Source organism: Centropristis striata, chromosome 13, assembly GCF_030273125.1.
Source record: "Centropristis striata isolate RG_2023a ecotype Rhode Island chromosome 13, C.striata_1.0, whole genome shotgun sequence".
In the NCBI taxonomy this organism is placed as follows: domain Eukaryota; kingdom Metazoa; phylum Chordata; class Actinopteri; order Perciformes; family Serranidae; genus Centropristis; species Centropristis striata.
In genome coordinates this window covers 5643269-5660022 of record NC_081529.1, presented here as the reverse complement: position 1 = coordinate 5660022, position 16754 = coordinate 5643269, and the positions used below count along the sequence as shown (strand labels likewise).

General features: G+C 40.4%; 2 protein-coding genes across 4 annotated transcripts in view; one reads left to right on the top strand and one right to left on the bottom strand.

The window, feature by feature from the left end:
- Positions 1 to 727: 727 nt before the first annotated feature.
- The window catches only part of LOC131983176 (pentraxin-4), a 90238-nt gene continuing 74211 nt past the window's right edge, over positions 728 to 16754 (bottom strand). For 2 of the 3 annotated variants that reach the window (XM_059347842.1, XM_059347843.1), the window contains exons 3-10: positions 14543 to 14617; positions 11472 to 11619; positions 9106 to 9291; positions 6892 to 7005; positions 6590 to 6756; positions 5237 to 5415; positions 2905 to 3965; positions 728 to 2412 (exon numbers count right to left, since the gene is read on the bottom strand). In XM_059347842.1, the coding sequence (XP_059203825.1) occupies positions 1724 to 2412; positions 2905 to 3965; positions 5237 to 5415; positions 6590 to 6715 (2055 nt within the window). In that variant the 5' untranslated portion in view covers positions 6716 to 6756; positions 6892 to 7005; positions 9106 to 9291; positions 11472 to 11619; positions 14543 to 14617 and the 3' untranslated portion in view covers positions 728 to 1723. Of the gene's footprint in view, positions 2413 to 2904; positions 3966 to 5236; positions 5416 to 6589; positions 6757 to 6891; positions 7066 to 9105; positions 9292 to 11471; positions 11620 to 14542; positions 14618 to 16754 lie in introns of those variants that run through there. The other variant, XM_059347844.1, reaches the window with a different exon arrangement.
- Positions 7886 to 15151, top strand: slc2a6 (solute carrier family 2 member 6). Its single transcript, XM_059347873.1, has 8 exons — positions 7886 to 7939; positions 9085 to 9356; positions 10764 to 10860; positions 10961 to 11060; positions 11460 to 11653; positions 11790 to 11965; positions 12056 to 12354; positions 14370 to 15151. Exons 1-8 carry the CDS (start codon positions 7889 to 7891, stop codon positions 14696 to 14698), a joined length of 1518 nt encoding a protein of 505 aa, XP_059203856.1. The 5' UTR covers positions 7886 to 7888; the 3' UTR covers positions 14699 to 15151.

Below are 16754 nucleotides of genomic sequence, written 5' to 3'. Positions count from 1 at the left end.
GACAGCAAGAAGTTCAGTATTTAGTTGTTTTTTTAGGATCTCGTTATGTATTTGTTGGAGTCCTGTGGAAGAAGATTAGTGCGAGGTAGGAGAAAAAAATAATGAGAGGAGGAAAAAAAAAGTTTTATTAATTATTACTTTTTTTCATATACAGTAAACTAGAAAAAATGTCAGACTAAAGTTGAAATACAATGTTGAAAACCCCCCAAATTGAAATGTCGAGAATAAAGTCAACTTTTTGAGTAGAGTGCAAGCTACAACCTGCTTTTCCTCAGTACAATTTAATATATGTCTAAATAATTCACATAAATTACATAATTAGAGATTAACAATAGTTGTAGTAGCCTACTACCAAGAATAGCTCATTTATGTGTTAGGGGAAATTAGGACCACTGCAGCTTTAAATATTGTGGTTATTGCTCATTTTATGGCATTGATGAATATCAGGTTGTAGCTTGCAGTCTATTTAACTGTTTGGATAGACGCTGTTTCTCTAAAACAATGTTCCTCTGATGACTTATTGCCACAGGAACAACAAATCTGTGAATATCGTTTCAACTTTACTGAACTCAAAACGTTGACTTTATTCCCAACATTTTCAACTTTTTTTTTGAGATTGGATTTCAACTTTATTCTTGACATTTTGATTTTTTTTTCTCAAACTGCATAATGGAAAAAAAAATTCTCTTCTCATTTTCTTTCTCCTACCTGGCCCTTATCCTCTTCTGTAGAGTCCAAATCATGCACAATTTGGATTTTATTTTGTACCTATCCAACCAAAAAAGGATAAAACAAGATTACTTTACTAAATTATACTAAAATAAGCATTTGACGTTTCTATTGATCATCTAAGAGTCATACAGCAGGTATCAAATAAAAAAGTTCAAAGACTTTCACAACAGGTAATTTAACCTCCATCCTGTTTAATGTTTGAAACAATTAGTCACAGTTAATATTAATAACTATTGGCTGTTTTATTATACAACTGAATGTCTGTAAAGGAATGTCTTTCAGAAATGAGCCAATACTGTTTTTAATGGACTAGACAGATGAGTGATAAATATAGAATAAAACATTAAATCCTCCTTTTTAAGAGTTTCATTCTAAATAACCAATCCATTATTGGAGACACTGTAATACCCATCCTACAAAAAATATTTTGGCATTAGCGAAATGGACGTTAATATCACATTTTCAAGCACACCTGTGTTATTCTAGGATCTTGTAGTGTTTAATGATTCACTGGTGGATCAAACTCAGGTTATTATCGCATAGCTGACTCGTCTGACCAGTCCCAGTTTTGACAAATCTATCTTTTGAAGCGACATTTTGGACTTTTTAAAGAAAAGGTTGGATGAGGTACTTATCCATAGTCAGTGTATGACCAACAGAAGATGGTGGTGGGCACGCCTCCAATTTGGAGAAGCAGGCAGGAGTACCAACACAAAAGTTAAGCACTGTACTCTCTGCGCATGTACTCCTGGGGGCCGTGTAGGCCGCCAATTACTGTAGGTCCTACACCAACTACCTCATACAACCCCACAAAAAAATCCAAACTAGTCTAGTAAGGATATACTGTTGCCTGTGTACCTAACACATATGCGAAAAATCTAATCTAAACAAAAAGAGTGTTAATTTGGCCTTTTAAGAGGCAGGCAGGCAAGACATAATTAACATTACCTGCAGAAATTATGTTTTGGAATGAAAGTCCTCTGTAACTTTATCACACGCAGTACTCTAAACATTCACATGCCACCTGCTGCACCTCCCCATGTACCTCCTTTATGTCCTCCATGCCAAGCACCACCCCTCTGGGCACACCTCTTCCTTCTGCCACCCCTTCCACCTCTGTGGGACTCAGCACCCGGCTCCACACCCTGAACCCCGCCACCTGCCCAGCAAAACCCTCTGCAGGGTCAAACCCTCCACCAACAGTGTCCTGCTCCTGCCCCAGCACCACTGATCCTCCTCCAGGAATCTCCCAGCCCTTCCTGAAGTTGGAGCCTGAGGAGGTGAGGCGCCGGTTGCTGTAGTGCCAGAAACGACCCTGGATGGAGGACCAGAGGACGCAGAGGTGGTGCCAACGGGCGTCCAGGAGTGAAGATGCAGGGAGACGGCGATAGACAGGGTCTCCAACTACAAAGTCCAGCGATGGGGAGGAGGAGGATGCGTAGGAGGGGTGGGAAGAAGCAGAAAAGGATGCAGATGAGGCAGAGGAGTTGTGTCCATACAGAACTAACTGGTTGTCGTTGTCATCTGTGGCATAAGAGAGCAGTGTGCCGACATGTGAGGTGTCCACACGGAGCCAAAGACACACAGAAAGTTCAGGAAGGTTGGGAAGAGACCGGAAGAATGTGACATAGTTCTCAGCTGAGGCCGAAGGGAAGAACAGCATGGAGTCCACATTACATACTGCAGACAAAGGGACAGAGACGATATATTCAGTTTAATAAAAAACCCTGCTGCTAACAAAATCTAATTCTGATAGTAAAATGGGTCAGTTTGGAGTTGTGACGTTCAAAAAAATGTAAATGTAAAAAAATGCACTCATTTACAGACTTCTCTCACAATGTAAGTCTATGGGGGGAAATCTTTTTGTGTCCCATGGCATTAGAATACGGACCCGATAGTTGTATTTCCACCGTTAGCGTTGCACCAATAGTATCGAATTGCAAGAATGCATCAAAGAAGCGACTACTAGCCAATCACAGAACAGTACAGCAGGACATGGACTCGTCCCTGAACTGACTTTTGGCTGTGATAGATGGAAGAAGTGTCACTGGCTTGAACTGGCAAGCAACTGGCCAATAAACATGCCCAACATACATTTTTACACACCCCGGGCCATAAAAAGATGTTGGTATTAGTACTGTAAGGTATCAACTATTACTAACTATTACTTACTGGTTGCATCCTTTTTGGGAGCTGGTTGTGCTGGGATCTTGTGCCTCACAGGAAGCTGGAGGAAGTTGTGGATCACAGAAGACTTTACCTTTGTGTCACTTTCTCCCACCACTCCTTCATCCCACCCACTCACCCCGGGCTGATAAGACTCAGGTTGGGGCTGAGAGACGTCATCTGAAGCCTGGGGCTGTGGACCCCCAAGACTGGTCCCACTCGGTGGGTCTTTGGTGGGTTCTGGGTGGATTGTAGAATGAGACAGGGGCTGGGGCCATGAGGAATGACTGGGATTATGAAACTGCCCGTGTCTCAGGTGATATAACTGAGGCTGGGATTGTTGCTGGTCCTGGACGTTGGGATAAGGCACAGTTTGGCGAGACTGGAGCTGCTCCTGCTTGATCAGATAAGGCTTTATCTGGGCTCGGACCTGGATCTGTGACTGGGGTTGATAAGGGTGAGGCTGTGGCAGGTACTCTTGTATCTGAGTATGAGATTCTGGCTGAGGTCTTTGCCTCTGGGTCTTTGAATGTTTTGGCTGGTTTGGTGTTGCCTGGTACTGATAGGGCTGTTGATGGTCTCTGTTCTGAGCTGTGGTCTGTGAATGATTATCAGTATGGGAATAGCTGATACCTTCTGACCTGGATGGGGCATCCAGAATCCTTTCAGGCCTCCTTCTATGTGTCTGGCTTCTCCTGCGAGGTTCATAGTATCCCTCAGGTGTGATGTTGGCGTCTTCCACCCTCCACATCCCTCTGGTTTTCTCACCTCCATTCTGCTGCAGGACCTCACCGAGCCGGCCCTCCAGCCGGGTCACACGCACTGCCTGGTTTTTCAGGGATTCCTGCAACCCTCTCAGCCCAATGAGCAGCTCGTCACGCTGGACCTGAAGGGCAGCCAGCCTTTCATCTTGGCTCTGGAGCTCCAGGGTGATGTTGGAGAAATCCTGACCCGGATCAGGTGTCTGTTTTTGGGCGTGGCGGCGGCTCTCCCTCAGGTTCCTCTCCATCAAAGCCAGACGTCCCTCAATCCGTTTACTCTTCTTCTCGAGCTTCCTGCTCCACTCTCTGGGATAATAATTAACACAAGAACATTTTTAATAATATTTCTGTATTATTTTTGTTGTAAATGATTCATGGCCCAAATTGCAACATTTGATCATGTTGTCTCATTTGACCAGCTTGGTGGATGAAGTTTGTAAATTGTAATCATGTTTAATATCCCAGTATTTCAAACCCTTCCCCTTAAAATTATGTTCCCATACAACAAAACTGCATCATCAATAATGTTTTGAGCGAAACATATTTCCTCCCGGATAATAGTTGTAGTTTTAAACATGATTAACACTGTGAAGTAAAACTACTTGGTTTGGTTTCGGAAAATATAGTTTGTGTAAAAAAAAAGGGTTTGTTAAAACATTATACGGAAATTAAGGGAAATTAAAAAGTTACATAAACCATGATCCTACACTTCGTACATAAGTTAAGTACATTATGTAAATTAACCTATATACGTAAGGAAAAATAAGTCAACATTGACTTTTGGTTTCACACTGGCCATAAACTGAGGTCCATGCATCTACCCCGACCTCCTCCCTGCATGGACGTGAGATTTATTTGTGACACATCAAAAATAAACCAGGAGAAAATAAGCTTTTCTTTGTTTGAAATGTAATAGACATTTTTAGGGGGGCTGTTGACATAGCTGGAAAAATATTATTTCATACATTAAAAACATTCAAACATTTGAAATAAATCAATGTGATTGTTTGCTTTTGTTTTTTTGATGTAGATTAAATTAAAACTGGATGCATTTGATGCATTCTGCTTTATTTATGTTTTACACAGCGTCCAAACTTTTTTGGAATAAGGGTTGTATTTAAAAAAATGATGGTCGTACACCTATTTTTCATTATTTTGGGTTGTAAGATTGTATGCAAGATATGTAGTAATGTATTAACTAATGTGAAATATCCAATCGGGGATATCGTCCAAAAGCTGTTCTGTTAATCATTACTTCTTCACTCCCCCAAAAAGAACAGATGCTAAAAGAAAAATCCACCCACTCGATACATTTGTTATTTGGCAAAATCCTCCTGTGTGATTAGCATTTACATTTTTTTCAGTTGTGGTGGTCTCTTTAAGATTTATTCCAGTCATTTTTGAGCTGGACTACAGTAAACTGGATTTACCTTTACGTCAAACTTCCTTCTCTCTTTTTATGCAAACCTTTCTCTACATTTCATGAATGCTTTACTTACGAAAGACAACCATTTGGGATTTTTCTAAGATACAGCAGCCTGCAGATAAATGTTTACCATCTGTACCCGAACTCTAACCTGAGACCCTCTATCTCCTGCGTTGTGCTCTGCTTGAGGTGATGAAGGTCCTGTGACATCTGCTGCCACTGGTCACTCAGGGCCTGAACACGGCTCTCCAGCCCCCCTGAGGAGTTTCGATTCTGGTTCAGGGCCAACATGTTCAAACGGGCCTGGGTCAGTGCCTGGAACTGCTGAAACTAACAGAGAAAATATGTGTTTTGAAGTCTTTCTGCAGCTGTTTGGGTCAGGAAAATCATAAAATGCATTTTTGTGATTACTTTTTATTCTTTTAGTGTTTTCACCATTTCATCGGCCTGCAAACGTGCACAGAAACAGTTGAGGAAAATTATTTTAGGTTAAATACTGAAGTATGAGTTGTAAAATCTTTTTTTTTTTTTTTTTTAATCAGTTTCATGCCTTTTAGGGATAATTATTCATCATTGTGACAGACATTATGTTAAACACATCACAAAATACATTTAAATATGTGATTTCGAGGTAGTTGAAAAACATCAAATCACCTGAATTCTCTCGAATCAGAAGCTACCAGCTAGAGATTGGCCGTTACTGCTAACACTGTTAAGTCACGGCAAACATTAGTCTTTCAAGCTAGGCTTGTTAGCTTCTAGCAGGATTATCGATAGCTGATCTGATGTTACTTTTTTCTCCATTATGATTTAAGATTTAGCTATTGTTTTACTGCTATAAAAAAAAAAACACTAACTCAATTTCTAACAGTGGAAAGCTGATAAATTAGCTTGAGCTAAAATACTACCTCAATGAGATTTTTTTATTTGTTATTTTCAATTTTACAGGTCAATGTTTTATGAAACTTTGATCACGTATGTAAAAAATGTGAAATGTAAAATGGATGGCTGAAAAAGGTTTCCTTGAGGTAATATTAACTCTGTTTCCGAAGTAATTAATATTTTTTATCATACGTTGTAGTAATATTCTAGTTGTTATGCTGTCCATTGTTTTAATGGAATTCTAGTGTGATTTTAAAATGGAGAGAACACTTACAGCAAAGTGCAGCAAAGTGGCAACTTATTGTTCCACAGATACTGTATGCGGAATGCACTTTTAATTACACTTCTATTGTCTTCTATTAAACTAGTAAATTTAAGTTAGTAAACCCAGCAGCTGCAGGGAGCCAAATTGTTGCAGAGAGTACCTACTGTTCCAACTGCTCTTTTAATAATAATGCATAATTTTAAAACGCTGCAATATAACAACAGCATAGCATTCCTGTAAACGTTGAATAAATTCCGATTGTAATAATTAACGTTGACCACTGTTTATGCACACGCACGCATGCACTCACGCACGCACGCACGCACGCACGCGCACACACACACAATTCAAACTGACCTGTTCGTTGAGTCGTCGCAGTTTCTGGGACACAGGATCAACTCCCTGCACTTTAATGGGTTGCATTTGCAGAAGAAGCATGTGGACCAGGATCAGGGGCCAGTGGCCCAGCCCGAAGCTGTCCATGGTGCAGTGGAGCTGGGATAGATGCAGCTGGGAGCCTGGGTCTTGATTTTTGGAGGAACAAATAGAAGAGAGAAAGACATAGCTGAAAAGGGCTGGTCTTATACACACTGTATTCACATAATGAACACGGACACACACACACACACACACACAGAGTACAATACACAAATGCACACCCACAAGCTGGGACAAGAACAACTTTCCATTTCCACAACATCATTGGGGACCGCAGAGGAAATGCAGATGGATTTAACAGGTACTCAGCTTTCCTCTGCCCCTCTCTCACTCTCCTGCACAAATGAATACAAAGAAAAGTCAACTTCTCAAAACTGTCCACCAACTGTCCAGGGCTTATTCAAATGCACAAGAATCGATCACAACACACAGTTTAATTTTAGGTGAAGAATAATGCTGCTCTGGTTTTTCTCCACTACCATCCCAGTTCGGGTTTGTTTAAGTGGATCTTCTATCGATAAAGTTTGATTCCTGTACAACAAATTATTATAGTTCAGTATCAATCAACACAAGTTGGAAAAATTGTTGGTGGGAGAAAGGTGTGTCTGTTAGTGTACTTGTGTGAGTTGTGCTAAAACAGCAGTAAATCTCATGATGCGTGGGCTGATGGAGAAGCAGCCTGTACTTTCCTCTTCCCCCTGACGCAACTTTCTTCTTCTTCTGCTTCCTCTTTGACTGGCCCAATCCAGGAATCATGCTGTTCATCCCACCCTTCTGCTTTCTGCTCATGACAACATTGCAACACTTTGGCTTAATTTACACTGGGCTTTAAATTAAACCCACTATTGCCGACAACAATCTGACCACAGTGGTTTTTAAAAGACAATGCAAATAGTTTGTTTCAGTACTCTGTCACAGTTTATATTCTAAAGTTTAGTTTGTTTAGGTTATGAGCTATCAGTGTAGACAGTTTCAGTTTCATTTTCATTGTGACTACTTTTCATGTAGTTAGCCTCTATCTGTTTCAGTTTGTCAGCCTGGAAAACCCTGGATCACACGCAAGTTCAGCTTGTACAGAAGTATCAGAAGGATGGACTATGACATGTTTTGACCTGCCAGTATTTTTAAAGGCAGCATTCCTTTTAGCTTCATCGTACAATTTTTTTAATAAAGATTCATCCGTGTCGTTAGACCGCTCTGCAGTTTTCTGCTGCAGACATGGATGAAGAGACTCCCCTGCTGAACAATGGACCAACATCTGAATCGAGGGTTTGAAACATTTCAATCATTTCAATGGATCTTAAAATATTTATGATAGGTTATAGATTTACTTTTTAATTAGTTGATGCAATATTAACAAGAAATATGCATTTTCCACCACTTGCTGAGGGATTACAGTCTGTTGGTATGAGGAAGTCTGACCCGGGACCAGTTTCAAAGTGATATTTTAGTCTGTATTCTTCATTTTGTTCTAAGATTAGTCTAGTCTAGCCAAGTGTTTTTCAAAGTGGGGGTCCTGACCCCCAGAGGGTGCCAGGGGGGTTGCAGAAACTTTTATATATGTAAATATGTCTTTTAATATAGGTCTTTAAAAACAGAAGACACTGAATATATAGAAAAATATGTTTGCTGTTAATATTACTGTTGAATATTAAGACAGAAATGACAAGGAGAATGTTTATAATAGAAGAAAAACTGAATATTAATTATTAATACAAAAATAATGTATTCAGAAGCTGTATGTTTGAGATTTCATTTTTTCCATTATGACGAACAAGTTATTTGAAATAAACTAGAACAGAGGGGTCCCAGCCAGAGGCTAATGCTATATTGGGGTCCTTGACATGGGAAGTTTGGTCTAATGCAAATTGTGTCACAGATTATAAATTAAACTTGGAGTACTGACTACACAAAAAAAAAACAAGGGAGCATGGTAAGATATGCAAAAAGTGGAAATAGGGACAATTTGTCACATACATTCTGATTAATTTGTTTTGCTTATCACTGAACTGTATTGCTGATTAAGCCTTTCAAAAGTAATTTACAAGAGATTTTACTTGGAAATTGGAACTTAGAAATGATTTTGGCTTGCTGGCAAATGCAGGTTGTTTAGTGTGGTTTAAATGCTGCACATACAAAATAAACTGTGGCCTAAACAGATTATTTCAGTGGAGTAACAGTTAAGTAAATTAACCTGCATAAAGACAATGCATTGTAAAGCTTTCCACTGCTGTTCCCAGAGATCACATGTTCTCATGCAGATCATTCTGTGATCAGTTCATCGTGTTAGGATGATGATCTGCAGGCACCAAGTGAATAGTTTTTCACACGAAGATCCCAAACCCCAAAATATAGTATGGTACCTATGTATGTAGTTTATCCTCTGATTTTAACTCCAAATCTTTCCACCTCAGATCAATAACTCCAAACTGTACCTGGCCGTCTTCGCAGCCGTCCTGGGAAACTTCAACTTTGGTTACTCCCTGGTCTACTCGTCCCCGGTCCTGCCGAAACTCAAGAGCCCGGATGCTGACCCTGAGCTCAGGATGGGTACAGAAGAGGCTGCCTGGTTCGGCTCCATCTACACACTGGGTGCAGCAACCGGAGGGCTGGGGGCCATGCTGCTCAACGACATGGTTGGACGGAAGCTGAGCATCATGATGTCAGCAGTGCCGTCGACTATTGGGTAGGTCTCACTCAAAACAACATAGAGCCATCAAACTGTGGTGGAGTGTAACTCAGTACTTTGACTTTGACTATTTCTTTGTGCACAAGCGGCAACATCCATGTGTACAAAGTGAAGCTAATGCAGGAGTGCTCTAAACTTTCCAACTTTTCTCTCTAATGGCCAGAAGGGGGCGACTCCACTGGTCGCAAAAAGACGTCCAGTTAGATATTAATCTATGAGAAAATTAACCTACTTCTCTCTTGATTTATTACTACAGTAAACCTTTTTCTAATAAGTTTATAGCCTCAATTGCTAGTTTTAAGCCTTCCTCAATACAGTTCATTATGATAGTTATGGTCTTATTGACATTTACATTTACATTTAGTCATTTAGCAGACGCTTTTATCCAAAGCGACTTACAGGAAGAGTAAAAAGCAAACAATCAAGGTATAGTGCAATAAGAGCTATTAGTGCTAGTGCTATTTAGAGTAAAATAGAAAAAAAAGCTGAGTGTTCTTTAAGGTGTGGCTACACTGTGTGACTGACAAGGAGGTGTCCTCAGGATCTCCATCCAAAAAACCCTAAGATAGCGACGCAGGAAATGCCAATCCCGAGGCTCAAAAATGGTAGTCCACAAGCCAAAGGGTGGCATCCCAATGATGATTACATTTATAGAGAGAAGTATAGCACTTTTTACTTCACTACATTCATTTGACATTGATAGTAACGACACACCTGCACACCTCCACAGATGTTTTAAATTGCTCTGGATGCCTTGTCAGGTTAAGCTATTCTAAAAAAATGACATGACATTAAACTCTATGAAGTAATGAAGATGATAATAGGGTGGAGTGTTTTGACCTAGAAAGATACAGCACAATCAGAACAACAAAAGGGTGAGGGAGATGTCAGTCAAATGCAATACTTTGTACACTCTGACACAGAGGTCTAATTAGGCAACACAAGTGATATGAATGAGCAGCAGCTATAAATTTTGCATACAAAATAAATCATAACATAATAAAATATTAGCCATTACTGTTGTTTAAATACCAACCAGCTGCAATATTATCATGCTGCAAAACAAATGAATAATATAGAAAAAATATAACTGTGACAGTGTCTACTTTAAATAATGAATAATTAATACTTTTACTTTTGATTGTTGGGAGTTGATTTTTCTGATATTAACTTTTGCTTAAGCAATATTTTGAATGCAGGACTTTACCTGTGACAGTGAGTGAGTACTCTAGTTAAATGTACATTTTTGTCTATGAAACTATATTTCATTTTCCAACAACTGCTTACAGTGTGTCAAAAAACTGTTTTGCTAAAGTAGACATATTTTCTAGTAATGGTGCCTTAATACAGGAATTTTGGATGTTTGAGTTTTGGTGTTTGTTGAAAATGTTTTATGTGTCTCAGGTACATGCTGATGGGAGGTGCTTTCAACTTGTGGATGCTCTATGTGGGCCGTTTCCTCACAGGCCTTGCTGGGGGGATGACCGCAGCATCCATTCCTGTAGGTTGTCCCATTTACCACTTTTTGTTATCAGAGTTTAAACTGACAGTCCTTGTGGATTTTTTTCCTGAGTTGTGTCTTTTGTGTGCTTATGTCACAGGTTTACATCTCAGAGATCTCTCATAGAGCAGTGAGAGGAGCTCTGGGCTCCTGTCCTCAGATCACTGCTGTGTTTGGGGCCTTGGCCCTCTACGCCATGGGTACGAGCTTAACAACACTGCTGCAAAAATTTACTCATTTACATAATTAAGTTACGTTGTTTGTAGACATTTAACTGAAATGTGGGTCCAGTCAGAGACAAATAACTTTAGCATTTTTTTAAAAACACCACTGGCCGTGCACCTTGCATTGCTGGGAATGATGCAGATAACATTGTCACGTTGTGGTATTTTAAGTGGTGTATCTAAGAGATATGATGATAGCAAATTGTTCAGCTGTCTTAAACATCAAAAGCAAACATTTGTTGTTTTGCCTGTTCAACAATCATAGAGGGGGCAGTCTTGCAGGCACAACTGACAGCAGCCTCAGTGGACCAGATTGCAATGCATGTGTCTCACTTTTCACACCACGCTTACTATCACTTATCATATGATGTGCAGGTCTGGTGGTACCGTGGCGGTGGCTGGCTGTAGCGGGGGAGGTGCCAGCTGTGCTGATGGTTTTGCTGCTGGTGTTCATGCCCAGCTCTCCCAGGAGGCTCCTCGCTCTGGGCAAAGAGCAGCAGGCAGAGAAGGCCCTACGTTGGCTCAGGGGAAATCACTGCAACATACACAACGAGCTCAATGACATAAAGGTAAGAGTCACAAGGTTTTAAGGGGGTAACATCAAAGTCAAACAATGACTTCAGTGGTAGACATGCTAGAAGCAACTTATTCCAATTTAAATAAATACAGTACATATATGTTATATCTGCATGTCTCCTGATGCAGCACAGCATCAACACACAGGGAAAAGTCACATGGTCGCAGCTGGCCACACCCATCTACTACCGGCCAATCATGATCTCAGTGGTGATGCGTTTCCTGCAGCAGATGACAGGCATCACGCCCATCCTGGTCTACCTGGAGCCCATCTTTTCCCAAAGCAAAGTCTCCCTGGAGCCCAGGTCGGACATCTATTCTGTATATCTATCTATTATTTCAGAATCTATTAACTGCTATTTTGTAACTTCAAATACGAATTTCTCTTTGATCAGGTATGATGCTGCCATTGTAGGTGCAGTCCGCCTCTTTTCTGTTGCCGTGGCAGCCTGTTTAATGGACAAGGCAGGACGCAAAGCCTTGTTGTACACGTCGAGCATGCTGATGTTTCTGTCTGCTCTGACTCTGACCATGATCTCACACACCACACCTTGCCCTCCAAGCCCCTCCCCTCCTAATCTCACCGGGAGTCTGGACTACAGCTCCCATAATGCCATTGAAAACACTATGGATGGAAGCCACCAAACTGCAGCGGGCCTGATTCCTCTCATTAGCACCATGGTGTTTATATTTGGTGAGTGAAAACCCATGCTTTACCTAATCACATCCTTTTTTTAACAGCATGGCTCTAAGGGCAGCAACCTCAAATGGGAAAATGTGATCAAACCTCTGCCTTTTACTATTGAGTGATATAAGGCCTGAATAAGTAGCCTCAGATAACTTGCACTAGCATATTTAGCTTTACTGACTCCGTTGCATTGAGTAGATGGTAGTTGGCACACCAACAGCTTGGAGAAGCAGTCAGGAGTAAAGCCAAGTCATTTTTAGCCAAAAAAACTCTACCTAACAAAATCACAGTCAGTCAGGCAGGCAGTCTCAGTGTATGATTGGGAGGTGAAGCCATTATAGGTTATGCTTTCTGAAATGCCACCACACTCCATTTACCTTGCAGAACACAAATTGCTGGTCTACCACTGCCTCGTCCATTAAGTTTATTAGTTTTGTTAGGTCTTAACTCTGTAAAACACAAAAGTCACACAATGACAAAAAAACAACAAGTAGCCAATCAAGGAAGTGGTAGACCAAGTGGTTGTGTTCTGCAAGGTAAAATAAAAAAATAATGATGTGGCTTCGGTTCACCATCGTAAAGGGCTGTCTGAGGACACGGTAAAGCTGTGAAAATATTCTAAATAAATAAATAATTTATTACGACAATGTATTAGGGCTAAGTATGGAAAAAAAAAAAAAATATATATATATATATGGATCCGGGGGAGGGGGGTAATATTTTGAGAAAAAAAGAGAGCAAATCTGCTAGAAAAAAGTCACAGATTTATGAGAGAAAAAAGTCGGAAAAATAGTGTTTTGTCTTTGACAAGGAAAAATCATCATATTTGTTGGGCAAATATATGATAACTCGTCCATGTATTTAACGATGTGTGTGCTGTTTGCTGAAAATTACCTTTTGTGTTGTTCCAACAAGTTAAGACCTGTTATGCCCTCAGGTCATTAAGTTACAATTGTTCTTGAAGCATGATTAACGGCTGTCTATTACATGTCAACACCCATCTTGTCATATAAAACTTTGTGCTTATTCATTTAATTGGTATTAATTATGTCACGCCTTACATAATTGGGAAATCGTTTGAAACTTAACTGAATGTTTATGTGGTGCTACTATTCAAGGATACTGCTTCTACCCGTCCAAAATCAGCAGTTACGCCTCACAGCAAGAGGGTCACAAGTTTAAATCTGGCTTGCAGAGTTTTATATCTCCCCTAGTCAGCGTGGGTTCTCTCCGGGTCCTCCGGCTTCCTCCCAGAGTCCAAAGACATGCAGCTTAGGTTTAAAGGAACACTCCACCGGTTTTTCATATTAAAACATGTTATTCGGGTAAGTAAGACGAGTTGATACAGACCTCTTGCGTCTCAATGTGTGCACTCAATCGCCCTGCCGCGCGGAGCTACTTGGCTAGCACTTAGCTTAGCCCAGTTCATTCATTAGGATCCAAACAGATGGACAGTTAGAAGCGACCAAACTCCTCCATGTTTTCCCTATTTAAATACAGCTACACGAGTAGTTAAACGACCAAGTATGGCGACACAAAATAAAACGTGGCGCTTTTCGAAGCGGATAAAAAGGAGAACTATAATGTATGGCGGAATAGCACTTGGGAGCACTTCGACTCGGCGCAGTAATATCATCACTCCTGACGGAAGTGAGAGGGAGCGGAAGTGATGATATTACTGCGCCGAGTCTGTATCAACTCGTCTTACTTACCCGAATAACATGTTTTAATATGAAAAAACGGTGGAGTGTTCCTTTAATTGATGACTCTAAATTGCCCGTAGGAGTGAATGAGAGCGTGAATAGTTGTCTGTCTCTATATATCAGCCCTGTGATAGTCTGGAGACCTGTCCAGGTGTACCCCGCCTCTCACCCAATGTCAGCTGGGATCGGCTCCAGACCCCCTCGACCCGAGTCTGGATAATGGGTTGAGAACCTTAACCATACCCTGACAATGACTTTCTGTACTTTTGTTATCTATGAACTGATTGATCTGTCATGACATTGTTGGTTGTCTCCTAGGATACGCCATGGGATGGGGCCCAATCACCTGGTTGCTGATGTCAGAGGTGCTGCCGCTGGTTGCCAGGGGCGTGGCTTCGGGTCTGTGCGTGGCTGTCAGCTGGCTGACGGCCTTCATGCTCACACATGCCTTTACACACCTGGTGGACAAATACGGCCTGTATGTGCCCTACCTGTGTTTCACGGTGGTGTGCGTGCTCTGTCTGCTGTTCAACGCAGTGTGCATCCCAGAGACTCGCGGCCGCTCACTGGAAGAAATAGAGAACTATTTCAGAACAGGACGTTCATTCACAATCAACAGGAGTCATTCTACTGCAGAGTCAACCTGAAGCTGAAAGAGTCACATGATATATATATGTAAACATGTTGCCTAGTCTGATTAGCTGTTCATCATAATGTATATAGAGATTGACAGGACTCAAAGATTACAATACAATATTTTCGTCCATGTTGTAACATACATGCAAACATACATGCATACATGCATACACACATACATACACACATACATACATACATACATACATACATACAACAGACTGAATTTGATGCAAACAGTGTATGTAATCAAACAATGCAATTGCTCAGAGCAATGAATACCAAGTCTGTGTTCCTGTAGGAGGGCCTACTTTTGTTGCAGGTTAGGTTAATTTTTTATTTCACTATTAAGTTATGAAAGGTCAGAAATACAGTGTAATTATCAATAAAATAAGTCAAGTGTGTATGAATTGAATCATATTTTTATGTTACAGTTAACTGACTTTAAAAGCTACAACATTTTTTTTTTTATTCGAATGATTTATTTCAAATATGCAACAACAATACAATAATAATAATGCATCAACAGGAGTCAGCCGTAGTGACTCCTGCACTGATAAGGCCGCCAAGCACTCTATATCATCATAAAACAAGTTCAATATGCAAATTAAATAAAGTTTGTTACAGTTTTTTTACCATATAAACAAGTATGCTGCCAGCTGTCTGGAAATAAAAACGGGTTCATCAGCATTCATTCTCTGGGCAGAAAAAAAGGACAGGAAGTGGTGTTGGCAGCACATATGGTCGCTGAGCAGGCCAGGTCACATGCCACAGTGCACTCTCAGTGTCTTAGGTTCGAGTCTGACTCACACATGCACATCACTGCCTCCCATTTCTCTATAGTAACAGCATATAAATCATCTTTTGCAAACAATAATACATGTACAAAACAAGTGCACAATATACTAGTTACTGTAAAAGGAGTAAGTACGACCAATTCCCAGAAGAATGTATTATACTGTAATTATGTGTGATTGTGAATGGTATTGTTTGTAAAAAAAAAAAAAACTGTTCTAAGATTGTATGTTTTGTAGAAATTGTTTTTTTTTTTTTTTTAAATGGATCCAATAAATTGATACATAACCTTGCCATCTCATTAAAACAACAAAAACAAATAACTGATTCTCTTTCATTTTTACTGGAGGATGAATAGTAAAGAATTAATGAAGATTTTACTAGATATGTAGAAAGTGACATAAATAGTATTGCAAAGCCTGCGGCTGCAATACACATACATCAGGTGTTCCTGTTATTTTGTCTACCCTTTTTTAGTAGATAATACTGGGAGGGATCTGAAGGGATGGACCTAATAATGCAGAGATAATGATGTGCCAAGTATTCAGTCTTATGCAAATCTGTTTCGACAACACAGGTTTCAGTGTGTGTGTGTGTGTGTGTGACTTTGATCTCGTTAGCCACACCTTGCTCAAGAAAAGCTTTAATACAGCATTAGTGCAGGCATGATTGTTTTAATTTTTTGAAGTGAGGTTGTATGAGGTACTTACCTACAGTCGATGTATTACCTGCAGTAGATGATGGTCTGTGTGTTCCCAGTTTGGAAAACCAGACCCACGTCCCAGACAGGAAACAGACTGCAGACAGGGACTGCCACCTATGTATATACTATATACCGATTTTTGTTGCTATAGACAGCTGTTTCATTTGGCACTACTTTTTCTCAACCGTAGAACTTCCATTTTGCTACGCATAAGCACACTAATATGCTTTGCGTTGCAGTAGACGAGCTGTTTTGATCAGAATCCAGTCACTACTTTTTGTAAGAGACGACAAAGACTAGAAAATAAGAATGAGTGATTATGACAGCGACAGTGAAATGCTGCTCAATGTGGAGACAAAAGGATATCTTTATGAACCAGCATATACAGAAGAACATTTTTTGCGGACAGAGACTGAGTGAGGATAAAATTCTGTGGAAACTAGACCTAAGATGAAGCCCAAGTAAGAGCCCAAGCTACCTGCTGGAGCCGCTGTGTTAACTGTAAAGCCATGCCTACAGACCCAGAGAGCTACTGCTGCCATGAGTGGGACTTGGTTCTGTTTGATTCG